Source organism: Enoplosus armatus, chromosome 19 (assembly GCF_043641665.1).
Source record: "Enoplosus armatus isolate fEnoArm2 chromosome 19, fEnoArm2.hap1, whole genome shotgun sequence".
Lineage (NCBI taxonomy): Eukaryota > Metazoa > Chordata > Actinopteri > Centrarchiformes > Enoplosidae > Enoplosus > Enoplosus armatus.
The window spans coordinates 18,437,818-18,451,216 of NC_092198.1; the positions used below are offsets into that span (position 1 = coordinate 18,437,818).

Genomic DNA, 13,399 nt, shown 5'->3' on the forward strand with positions numbered 1-13,399 from the left:
ACTAGAAGTCATTCATCCATCCATTTTCTATTCCTGCTTTTAGTGTTCAGGGTGGGGGTGGGGGGGGGGGGGGGGGGGGCTGGAGATTCTCCCAGCATGCACCGGAATAGAAGTCATAAAGCCAAAAGCTTTTAGGATTATTCTGCAGCTCCACCTGCTGGTACTGTGACAGACACACACCCTTTTACCTTAACACAAGCCTTTACCAGCAGAGGTAGAAAGTAGGTACGGCGCATGAGTACACTTTTGAGGTATTTGTACTTTACTTGAGTATTTCCGTTTTATACCTCTGTATTCTTCTACTCCGCTACATTTCAGAGGGAAACGTTTTCTTTTTACGCCACATTTATTTGACAGCTCGAGTTACTGGTTGCTTGCAGATTCAGATTATTAATACAAATTATAATCAACAACAAGTCATCATCAATGATTATATTCCAATCATATCATATTTATTATTTTTGGGCCATCCCGCATAATTAGCACATTTACATTTGGAATATTTTGATGTTAATATTTTTGTACTTTTTTTGAAGTAAAACTTTGAATGCATGACTTGTAACAGTATTTCTACACTGTGCCACAGCCAAAGTAAAAGTTTTACTTTAGTAAGTACTCCTTCCACCACTGCTAATCAGCGATGCCTGAACATAATATCAACAAAACCTCCAATTTATTGAATCTTCATAACTTCAAAAAAAAAAAATCCAGAAGCAGTAAAATCATTTGGATGTGATTTGATTGTTTTCTCATCTTTTTGTCCTTCAGGTAACTTTTGATGCTCACATAGAAATACAAGCAAAGTGATGCTGTGATTACTGATGCATAGAAATGATATCTTATTATTTAACTAGATTAAAGATAGATTATTTAACGCATTATAGTTTTTTCCCCCTGAGATTACATTACCTGGCACTTATTACAAAATTGAATGACACAGAGGACATCGTGTGATCAACTCAAATCAACATACATGGCACCTGTGTTTAATTCCTTTTACTAGGTGCCACCCTGACATATAGGACATATAGTACATGCCGGTTCACTTTTAGTTGCTTTTACTGCTGTGTGACCTGAGCAGAATAATCTAACAGAGGAACATTATGGAAACCAGAGGGGAATTCACATCTGAGCTCCTCAGCAGGACTCAGGAAGGTCACGTTGGTCTTGTTCAGCCAAGTCAGGAAGCTCTTCAGGTTTGGATCGCAGTGAAACCGGTTCGTTTTCAGGTCCAGGAAGATGAGAGAGCGGAAAGCGGCGGGGTCAGGGGAGGCTATGAAGTTGTCGGAGAGGCTGAGTATTTTGAGACTTTTGGGTAAAACATCCGGCTGGAGGTAAGTCAAGGCATTGGATGAGAGGTCCATCTCCACTAGTGAGGTGAGACCCTTGAAAACGCCCTGAGGAAGAGACTGCAGTGCGTTGAAGCTCAAGTTGACACCAAGCACATGTGCAAGATTGTCAAACAGATTCAGGCATCTCCCCTGAGACCACATCGACTGCAGGGAGCTGCTGTGAAGATCCAGAGCTCGGAAATGATTCAAACCAATCGCTGGAACTCGTCTGCTGAGCGTGCACCACCTGATTGTGTTTCCTCCAAAGAAGAGATACTGGAGACGTTTCAGTTGAGTCGAAAAAGTGTAAACATCCCCCAGGTTTGTCAATCTGTTGTCATCAATGCTCAGATACAGAATATTACCGGCAAACCTTGTGAGACTGCTCACCGACGAGGGCAGCAACTTATTGTCGTTCAACAGGAGGTAATCTAAGCTGGGTAGAGCTGCAGGGAAGCCAAGCTCTCGCAAAGAGTTTTCTGTTAGATATAATGCTTTCAAGTTGGGAAGTCCACTAAATGAGCCATAACCCAGCGCACCAACGTGATTGTAAGACAAGTCTAACACTCGCAGGTTTGTCAGAGAAGCAAAAGTGTAAGAATAGATTTCCCCGAGCAGGTTGTGTGACAGGTTGAGCATTTTTAAATGTCCCTGGAGACCTTCAAAGGCATTTCTGTGAATCTGATTCACTCTGTTTTGGGAAACGTCAACGATTGCGACTTCTCTCAGTGGACTAAAAACCCCCTCTTGCAATGCAAATATCCTGTTTTTAGACAGATCCAGAGTGTGGACTGAATTGTTCCTCAGGCCTTCAAACGTGCTCCGGTCTGGATCAGGGAGATTATTGAATGAAAATCCTTTACCCAGGAGTCCTGACATCTTGAGATAGGAGATCTTAGTTCCCTCTATGGCTCTGAAGAACTGCTTTGATTTACCCACACTGAACCCGTTGTTGGACAGGTCGAGCGTCTGAAAGGACATTCCTCTGAAAGGATTCCCACATTTCTGCCAGTCAAAACCTAAACTAAACATGGCATTAAGGTGAACAGAGTCCAGGTTCAGAACCTTGAAGTGGCGTCCCTGGAAACCAACCAGATCAGACTCGCATATTTGGTCAATTTTGTTCAGCTTGAGATTCAAATCTTTCAAATGAGTCATGTTTGCGAAGAACATTGAAGGCTGGACTCTCTTTATCTGGTTACCAAAGAGGTTAAGAGTCTCTAAGGAGGACATTGGCTCCAGATAGTTGTCCTTCAGTATGGACTCTTGAAGCAAACAGTAATCCAGGTGGAGATTCCGCAAACCAGACAGTCCCGCAAAAGCCTGCGGCTCCAGTCGAAGGCCGACGTTGAAGCCCAGCACCAGCCTCCTCAGGCCTCTTTGTCTGCTGAAGGCGTCGTCCCTGATCACAAGTGGCACATACTGTCGTCCAAGGTCCAGCTCCTGCAGCTCCTCCAGGCCCGACAGGGAGGTGGAGTTGATCTCACCGATGTGGTTCATCTCCAGGTACAGGTGGGTGATGTGGGGAAGGAGAGGAGGAACCCAGCTGAGGTTCTGGGAGCCACAGTTGGCCACGGAGCCCATAATGAGGCATGATGGAAAACACCCCGGCACCTGGAAATTTTAAAATGTAAGTAAATGTTTTTTTATTTTAAAGTAGGTAAATGATCAGTTACCACTTAATGCTTACATTTTTTTTTGTGTTGTATGTTATCATCTTATAATGTTTGCTAATTTAAAAAACTTTCAAAATAAAAGAAAGAATATCTGCACAACTAAATTATCACACAACCGTACTCCTTACGCTCTGAGATATTAAACACCAATATTTGACTTTTGGAAACGATTTTTAAAATAATATTTCAATATACTTATGATGTCTTTAAATGTTTTCTAATGCATTTCATTACATTACAACAATATACCTATTATACACAACGTACCAATATACCTCTTTGTCTTATGCACACACAGAGATACAGAAAACAAAGCAAACAAAAACACACATTTTGAAAAAGTGACAAACAACGACATAGCGCACCAAGAACAAGTTGCTTCACAGATACAAAACCGTGTTTTCATACATAATAATCCCTAATGAAACATGTCAAATTGAAAATAAATGCTCAAATGATTTGCATAAACACTGTCTTTAAAGCTCACACAAACATTCTGCAAGCTCCACACAAAAGGCAGTTCATTCTTATATTTCAAGTCCATATAATTCACAAAAGCAACACGTTTTCAAACATATCATCTTCCTGTTAATATAAGTAAGTCTTTTCTAATGGAAGACTTAATAGCATCTGCCTACAGCTCATTCTTTAATACTTGGCCTGTTATGTCTTTTTAGGAAACTCTTTCACTCTTTTGATATACATACAAGAAAGATCATCATTCTTTCCCTTTTTGATGTAATTCTGTCCTTTTGGATACAACCCTAATATGGAAAATATATCTTCTTATAGAAACAGACTTAATCACTGTATTTCTCCGCCCCTTGATGGTGTTATAGAAATAAATGAACTCGCCTATGGAACTGCTGTTTTGAAAAATAAATCTTACTTACTTACTTAAAAATGTAGGCTAATTACTACTTACAGAGTTGCAGTATTTAATTTACATTTCTATTATGTTTACCTACCTGTAGGAAAACACAGATGACGAGCACCTGAAGACCCAGCGTCCACATCTTCACGCTGTTTTCCAGAAGAAATCCAGCTCTCTGCACTGTAAAATCCAGAGCTCTATTCTGCAGAGATTTCTGTTCAGCGTTTTTATCTCTGAGGGTTTGCGTCACTTCTGCTGCACATTGCATTGATCCTGCAGCGTAAACATGACGCTGAATGGGATTTCCCGTTTCTCTTACAGATTTACATGAGCATGGGAAGTACAGTTTCTTTATTAAGTCTTGTGTAGTTTTTATTTCTACACCTTACCCTCTCTATTGATCTGTTCTTATTTCTGTCTTGTGCTGCTGCAACAACAACTCTGGAACTCAATAAAAACTTATCTCATCTTATGTAAGATGTACAGCATCTTATATAGTCCTATATAGGCAAGTAATTCCACCACTTTAATGCAAATAAAGTAATGAAGTTACATGTGAAATTCAGTTACATCAATGTACTCAACGTACACAGCTTTGGGTCACAGGATATGTTGGAAAACAGTTTGATTTTTGCATAATGTTTCCCTCGTGCAACTAATGAGCACATTATTTCAATGTGTTGCACATTATTTCAATGTGTTGCACATTTTTTTAATGAGTTGCATATTTTTTTTCACAATTTCCTTAAAGGATTCTTCCTCTTTCAGATATAAAGACTTCCTCATATGTTGAATAATAGAGTACTGTAGTTGTACTGTTGAGGTACTTGCAGTTCCATTTTGTGCCACTACATACTTCTACTCCACTACATCTCAGACGGAAATATCGTACTTTCTACTCCACAACCTCTGAAAACTAAAGTTAGGAGTTACTTTGCAGATTTTGGTTTTACATACAATACCAAAATCTGCGTACACATGATCAACGTATATAGTATGACATATTGTTATAGTGAATGATAATGTATAATGTCGTAAAACTTTGCTCCACCTCAACCAGCTGTGATATTAAAATACTGCTAATTTGTCGATAAATATAACAACATAACACTCTCAAAGGGGCTACTCTGCCCAATAAGTACTTTTACCTTTGATACTTTAAGTGCATTTTGCTAATAATAATTTTGTTCTCATACTTTTACTTGTAACGGAGTATTGTCTTGTATCAGAGTGTTGCTACTTCTACTTAAGTAAAAGATATTGACTGGAAATCTGGACCTACTTCACCTGTTCATATACTGCCTCACTATTTATTCTAGGTGGGCAGTCATCTGACTATCAAAGCAGACGACCGCCCACCTAGAGTCTGGTTCTGCTCGAGGTTTCTGCCTCTTAAAAGGAAGTTTTTCCTCGCCACTGTCGCCAAAGTGCTGTCTCATGGTGGGAACTGTTGGGTCTCTGTAATAACATTATAAAGAGTCGGTCTAGACCTGCTCTATTTTGTAAAGTGTCATGAGATGACTTTTGCTGTGATTTGGCGCCATATAAATAAAATTGAATTGAAAATTGAATTGAATTGATTCTGATATGAATACTTCTACTGTAATATTTCTAGTATAGTGAGCACTCAATGTAATCCTAAGCAAATTACCTTTCAATTTCAATCAACTAGCCAATTAATGTCTAAATTAGTAGGTAGGCTACATAATATGATGTGTTTGATTTTCATTGCCATCTGCCTGTAACTGAGTACAGGTGTGTGTGTGTGTGTGTGTGTGTGTGTGGGATGCACACGTGTACTTTAATCACACAGGGCTGGTGAATTTCACAACCTCTGGAGAATGAGGGTTTGTTCAACACAATACAGAGAGAAAGAGAGGCAGAGGTTGACTGATGTTGTGCCAGTAAGGTTACAGCTTCTCATAGTGAGGAATAGAGTACAATAGATACAGCTGTCAAACGCATGTAGTGGAGTAAAACGTAGGCTTTAATATCTCCCTCTGAAATGTAGAAGCATAAAGTGGAAATACTCAAGTTAAGTATCCTCACATTGTACTTAGTTATGCTGTAAAAGTACATGTAGTAGCCTAAATGCAACCTACTCTAAAACCAGCCTAACTACTATTAAAATGCCGAGTGAGTGTTGTGTTTGTTTTGTGTCAGCGGCATACACCGCTCACTGTCACCGGCGAGGGGGCAGGACGGACCGAGGAGAGGAGTGACTTTCTTTCAAAAATAGTACACTTCATCTCGGCAGCAACCGGTGCAGCAGCGGCGGCGGCGGCTACGGCGGCTACGAAGGGTGTGAAACATGGTTCATTAAGGAAATAAATAACGGGACCGGGACGATATTATTAAACCAAAAGAAGAGCCTACAAAACACGGTGAAAAGAGGAAGTGGATATTTTCGGAGAGAGAAGAAACCGGGTTACAGCTAGCTAAAGTCAGTGCCACACGTTTCAGTGTTGATGTTGGTTATTTGGCCACGAATACCTGCCGAAAACAGTCCCGGTGAGTAGACCCCGTCTCACATAGTTCTGCTAAGGTAGCTAGGAAGGTCTCAAAAGACAAATGTTTAGGCTTCAGTTGATGTAACTTTGACTTTTAATGAGAAACTTCATCCGAGTTGGGAGAGAGTGCGTTCAAGAACACATTCATTCGGCGGGGGTGGGGGGGGACAAGGTGAACAGGGAGTTAAACTTTTCTGCAATATGGCCGCTCAGATGTCACACAGCTTCCCAGAAGTAGGCAGAACTAAAATAAGATTTGACTCAAGTCTTAGAAATTCGTGGGGGCTCAAAGTGTCCGCTCAAGACCGTCGAAATATTGTACTTAAAAAGAAAATGGCCCTCCGTGTCGTGAGTGTTGTAGTAGACTTATGGCATGCCCACTTTTCAAATCATAACTACTATTGGTGTTTGACTTGTACGTAGTAGTGCTATTCTCGTCTATGGGAGGAACGTTATTCCATTCAAAAATCTGGCAAATCTACGTTCCCTGGCTTATGGCCAAACATACAGGCTTTGTGGAGCAGAAGTTAATACCTTTTTGAAATCGTTAGTGTCCACTGTGAAATTCGGCAAACTATATGTTAAGTCTCACTGATGAAGGCTTAGTGGCATGCACATATGAACACTTAAAATGCAACAAGCTGAATGGAAACAGATGTAAGTTTACAAGTAAGAATGTTATAATGAGGATGCCAGTGTTAAAGCTAGTAAATCATTGCATCTGATCAGCTGGGGGAAATGAAACGGTTTAGTACATGATAATATGCGTTAATGAACAATCAGTATTGTAATGAATCATTACATGTGACTTGTGGGGTCAGCTGAAATCATTTATCACATCACATCCTGCCGAAAGGTGTTATTGGAGATGGCCAAAGCATTTTGGAGGCTCTAGCAGATTATGACAGCCCTTTCACCCCAAAAATGAGCAAGTACTAAGACAGTGTAAGAACAGGGCTGTCCACATAAGACTGTTTTTGGAAGATTTCTGAGGGAAATTTGAATTCCTGATCCTGCAAACTGTAAATATCCAGGGGTGCAGATATATGCATGTCTGTGTACCTGTACCTTTTTGTTTACTGCATCAGTATGGCTAATACAACTGGATTTTTTTATGTTTAATCATAATATTTTTTTTTAACACATGACTTATATTCTGTTTACTGTATCCCAATTATATATTGGTGTTTTCTCTTTAAGCAACTGTTAGTAAAACAGTACACAACCCATTAAATAATGGTCAAGTTCATTAACAGTGTCATTATAGGCTGTGACAGAAACATATGGTAGTGTGAAAATCCAAACGCTAGACCAAAAACACAATTAGTGTATTTTTAAGTGTGTGTCCTGTCAGGTTGCAGCTTTTTCCAAACTGTTGCTCCCTGTGGAGGAAACCTAAAAATAGAGGGATGACAGAGGAAGAGAGATCACATTAACTGATGGGCTGTGTCCCAAAGATGCATATTGTGTACTTTAATTGAGCAGTGGGCGCTTTGTTTACATCTTTAACTGGGCAAAATGAGAGAGCAAGGCAAGATTTAACCGCCCCACTTTTCCTGGCACCCACCGCCTTGCTCATGATAACCAGGTATAAAAACGTGCATTTACTGTATGTATTCTATTTTCCCCAAACAAGTTTTTAACAGGCTCAGTATTTAGGCCTGCCTGCAGAGAATCCTTTGTGGTTTCTTCACACCAGCCTTTACTTCATGACTTTTCATCTCAGTGTCTCCATATGGAAAGATTTTAGATGTTAGTTGATTTACCGTGGCGTCGATTGTGTTACTGTCTCCACTGTGGGTGGGGAGATAATAGCGGTGAGGGTGAAACATATGATTAGAACAGTCATTCCTATCCAGCCTCTAGTTTATATAATTTCTTGAGAGTTAAATTATAGTGAAATTTAAGTATTCCTTATTTTGCATGTAGGAGCTGTTGGATGGCCCTCCAATACAGGACCTCAGAGCTCTCCACTTGCTCACAGTTTGGTATGTTTGATGCCTCTGAGTTAATGCTCAGATGGCTTGCAGAATAGCAGTAAATTACAGTGTAATGACAGGCTACTTAGCCTCAGTCATTGATTAATAGTAAGTTTGTTTAACAGCCTGTTATGAATTCCTGTAATGGTTTTCTAAGGTCACTGATACTACTAGCCCTTCAGGCAATCTGTTCATTGATCTGCTTCAGAGCTTGGTGACTAAATCTATGGGAATCCAGTACAGATACTTGGATCATTGCTGCTACTTCACAAGAATAATATGACTGTTTTAAAATGATTTGCCTTAGGACAAAGGCATGGGAAAAGAAATAGATAAAAGCTAATCTTTTAGGTCTATGGCTGTGACCCTGATTTAGGAGATTGTTGAGTTGAATATGGGGATCCCTGTGTAGTGGCCTCTTATATGACGTGATAACAACAGACATTTTACCAAATATAGATATGTGCTTTAGTGACTCTTACACTGTGAAATCTTCCAGCTGGTTGCATATATTGTAGAGTATTTTCAGATTTGTCACATTGCAAGTTCAATGTCAACATTTCTACTCTGTTTTCTTCAGGACAGTAGACACAACTTTCACTTCCTATCTCTTTTTCTTTGTGGTTCTCTTGTACTCTCTTCCTGTCTCTGTCACCATCTCAGTTTCTCACTCTTTACTTCCTGACGGCTTCTTAGTACATCTTGATTTCTCTTTGTGTCTCTTCTTCATATCTTCATCTTCGTGCTGTGTATCACTCTTTCTGTCTTCGGGTGTTCAGTCCAAAAATGGCACTGTGTTGCTGTAAAACAATGCAAAGGGGCTGCATTGGTCAGGGCGTGTTACTTCAGGTACTGGTGAGACGTTGAAATTCAACCCAAGAAGGCCAGTTTGAGTAATAGATCCACGGGTTTGAAGGCTTTACACATGCCAAATCAATTCAATTCATCTAAAGTTATCACAGCAGCAATTGTTTTAGCAATTGCCAGATAAACAGTAGAAATACTAGTAATCTACTTTTCCCATCGAAATGAATTACAAGAGCTGCTTTTGTCTGTCTTAAGACAGTCTTGGAGAGCTTATCTGGGGGAGGTAAAGTGTTTGGGTACATCAGGGTTTTGGAACTTCTTGAACCTATAAACACCTCTACAACAGACCCCACCATGTCTCCAGCTCAGAACACGCTATAACTTTTGGCATGCTCGCTGTCCATCGTGTAACCAGAGATGTGTTGCTTCTCTTTTTACCTGCCTGGTGACACCCCCCGGGGGTCATGCCTGGTCAGTCGGGTTGTCTCTTTGGCAGCACAGGGATCAAAGGTCAGGACTGAGAGACTGGAGACGCAGGGAGAGGCTTTTGCTTTCGGTTCAACCTGCTTGTAATCGGTGTTATTGGTGTGTTTTCTGTGGAAAAGAGGCTCTAAGTATAGTTAATATCTTTTGTTATTTTCGACAGGGCTACACACAGAACATATATACAAATATTAAAATCAGAATAGAATAAAAATGAATGTACATATTATGAAAATAATATTTAGCTGCAGCCCTTGCCATCATGCAGCACCACTGATACCAAGAGTACCATTAAAACTACTACAAGTACTGTCTTACTAAGACATATTCATGCATGCTTGCAGCTGCATATTAAGATCAATTTGGGTTATTAAGGCCTCCAATCATCAACCACAGTAATATCAATCAATGCATACACATTCAGTCAAACAAATATCATACCAGGGCTGGATTACATTGACTGGACCAAATCTGTTTTTCTGTAAAGAGATTAACTGCATTCCCCGTCCGTCGTCTAGAAACCTCAGCTAAAGTTTTCCATCTTTTTATTTAATACCTACTGACAGTTTGTTTGGTCTCCATTATGCCTAAAATGTTTCTGGACATTTGAGACCGAGGCAAACCACCAGTAATGCAGTCAACTCTTCAAAATGCACAAACCTCCAAGTTTCTCAATTTCCTGAAACCTTAACTTCTTAAAAATTAATTTAGAAAGTTTCTGCAGAGCTATCGGAGGGATTTGTGGGTCCGGCCAATGAGTCTCATCTGTTTCGCATGTTACAGTAAAGGGTCGTTTAGAGGATAAATGGAGCTCATAGGTATTTCAGCAACGTCAGTGTCTAAAGTTGCAGCATACTGTGTAAATATATCATGTATAACACACACACACACTGGTCAGGTCCTGTCAGGGCAGACGGTGAGAATAGCGAGCAGCTGCAAATGGTAATGTGGTCATGTGGCATGCATGGAGTGTGTGTGGTGTGCAGAGGGTGGTAAACACCCTCTTAGCCCTCTTTAGTACCCCCTCGTCTGCCTGACGCCTGTTTCTGTAGTGGTGTCATTGCTGCGTCTTCCGTACTGCAGCACTTTAGTTTGTGGATTCACCCACAGAACACAGCGGTGAGTCGAGTGTGTTGATACAGAATGGTTTTTGGCTACAAAAACAAGCTTGTAGTTTGCGTATTTTACACTGAGGGCAACTGAGAACAGGTGTGTGTGTGTGTGTGTGTGTGTGTGTGTGTGTGTGTGTGTGTGTGTGTGTGTTTAAGAGAGCGAGAGCACGGTTTGTGGCAGAGATGGTGTGTTCTTGTTTTTTTGGACCAATTGCCGTTTTCAGGTGTTGGGCCTACATAAGCATAACCACTGTTCTGATGACATACTGTAGAGTGTGTGTGTGTGTGTGTGTGTCTGTGTGTGTGTGTGTGGTTAATGCACAGGTGCATCGGTTGGGTGGTCTGCACTGATGCGACACCCCTCTTACACACCCACACACCCACAAACACACACACACACACACACACACACACAACCTGAAGAGCAGAGAGAAGTAAATGTTGCGACCGAACATCATAATATTTACTAGAGCTGGAACAATTAGTTGATTAATCAATGAGTCGATGGAAGGAAAATGAGTTGCCACCTATTTTGTAATGTTTATATCGTGCAGTCAAACCACGATTACTCAACAAGTGTGATACTGGTGGACATACATTGAAAATACAGCTGAAATTATGGGGACATGTTGACAGTTTTCAGCGTGGTGATTAAGATCCTGCGTGGCATTTAAGGGTTGGTAACCAGACGTGAACAGGAACATCATATTCTTGTATGTGATATGTCAACATGTCCGGTGGTGATGAAGTGATAGCAAGCTTTTGGCTTATTTTTATAGCACTGTGTCACTGTTTTTTTTCTCTTTGTTGGTACTGTGACATTTGATCTATAAGATAATGAAATATTTACAGTGTGAATCAGCTGTCTGTCTGTCTTTGTGACACATGCTGACAGGATGTAGCTGTATGCCTCTTGCAGTGTGTTGAATATGGTGTGAAATCATGATGTTTGTTATATTTAGTTTGGGGAGGATTTTGTTGGCACTTGGCAGCTGCTGTCTTTTCTGATAGATTGCCATTATTTACCAAAAGTCAGAGCATGTCTCCAGCTTTTAATGAATATGTTGAGTGCTTATGTCAAGAAGTACACAGTGTTGATTGATTTTAGAATTTGAATAACATTAAATGATCCACAAATGTGAAAGGCATTAACATTAATTAAAAGGGTGACCGTAGCATTAGTAGAGTGAGTGCTTTGTGCCTTCTTCTGATGACTGATATATTTTTGATAGCTGATATAAAATGCAGTCAGTTAAAGCTAAATCAAAGCAACCTACCATAACTGAAAGAGACACTGTGAATCCATTAAGTCACGAAATGAGTAACTGATACAGAAAACAGATAACAGATAAAAAGGGAATATTAAAGCATGCTCAGCTGTTTTTAAGGTAAGCTACAATCAGGGAGGATCATTCATCATATCAGCGGCGACTACAACTTACATAACTGACCAGAGCAGATTTAAAACATAATAAAAAGACAATTTGGCTTTTGATGACAACCACAAATGTGCACAGGTCTAATTTGTGTATAGAGATGTGGGCGAGTGTGGCTGTGTTTAGTGTGTGTCTATATCAGTGTGTGTCCTCTGCTGTCCCCAAAGAGCCTTTGACATTATTGTCCACAGACTGAAAAGACTTTTCAAATTGCCTTTCTCTTCTCTCTGTGTCTCTCTGCTAGACGTCCCTTATTGAGCCTCCTCTGTCCTGTGTGACCCCCCTGACACAGAGAGGTATGACCACACACGCGCATGCACACACACACACACACACACACACACACACACACACACACACACACACACTCTTCCACAAAACAAAATACAAAAAACCTGCAGCTGCTGTGTAAAAATACTTAAATACTGTTACAGGTCCTGCATTCAAAATCATACTTCAAAGTACAGAAATATTATCAGTGAAATGCACTTAATGTATCAAAGTAAAAGCACTCACATTTATTTATCTCATTCTGCAGTAACATGTCCCCTGTGACTGAGTTGAGGTGGAGCTAGTTTTAACTAATTAAACTACTTACTTCATATACAGTCAGGTAGTTCAGTCCACTGGTTCCCAACCTAGAAGTCAGGCCCCTCCAACGGGTCACAAGATTCATTTGGACTGAGGCACAATAATATGCATAACATCTATTAAATAATGATATGTACAAATGTATATTATTTGATAGGTATAAATTGTTTTTTGATCAACAGACAGCTTATGGAGAAATACATACACGCTTGTCGTCAAACCACATGATATTTCTATATAATATTTCTGTCATTTATTTATTTAATTCCCTATTTATTTGTTTATTTAGATATTTCCACATTTATTTATCTCTCCATATATTTATCCTGTGTTACATTTGGGTCTGATTAGGATGTGTAGAACCTCTGTAAACATTTATGACGTGCTTGAGTGTGTGTGTTGAGGTCAGTTAATCCACATTGTCTGCCTTACAGCTCAAATGTAAGAATAAGTTCCTCAGACGTCAGAAATACAGTTAAACATTTTAACCCTGTAAAGGCTGAACCATGAAATAATTGCCAGAAAATTGTGTTTATTGAACCTTCTGACAAATAAAAAAAAAAGAAATGAAATATCAATTTGCATATATGAGTTTTAATT

The 13,399-nt window shown here is 39.8% G+C and overlaps 2 protein-coding genes across 2 annotated transcripts in view; one reads left to right on the forward strand and one right to left on the reverse strand.

Annotated features, from left to right (window-relative positions):
- Window positions 1-1,058: 1,058 nt before the first annotated feature.
- Window positions 1,059-4,024, reverse strand: LOC139301945 (toll-like receptor 5). The gene is made up of 2 exons (XM_070925467.1): window positions 3,976-4,024; window positions 1,059-2,945 (listed from the first exon to the last, which is right to left on the reverse strand). Exons 1-2 carry the CDS (start codon window positions 4,021-4,023, stop codon window positions 1,059-1,061), a joined length of 1,935 nt encoding a protein of 644 aa, XP_070781568.1. The 5' UTR covers window position 4,024.
- Window positions 4,025-6,148: 2,124 nt separating this feature from the next.
- Window positions 6,149-13,399, forward strand: part of LOC139302705 (dystrobrevin beta-like) — a 28,335-nt gene continuing 21,084 nt past the window's right edge. The window contains exons 1-2 of the mRNA XM_070926411.1: window positions 6,149-6,392; window positions 12,453-12,504. The gene's annotated coding sequence lies outside the window, so the exon portion shown is untranslated. The remainder of the gene's footprint in view (window positions 6,393-12,452; window positions 12,505-13,399) is intronic.

What these genes read in the sequence shown, in the direction of transcription:
- LOC139301945 (XM_070925467.1), bottom strand. Translation starts at nt 4,023, where the DNA reads ATGTGGACGCTGGGTCTTCAGGTGCTCGTCATCTGTGTTTTCCTACAG. An exon ending in TCATCTGTGTTTTCCTACAG is followed by an intron (nt 2,946 to 3,975) that starts GTAGGTAAACAT and finishes TAAAATTTCCAG; the next exon opens with GTGCCGGGGTGTTTTCCATC.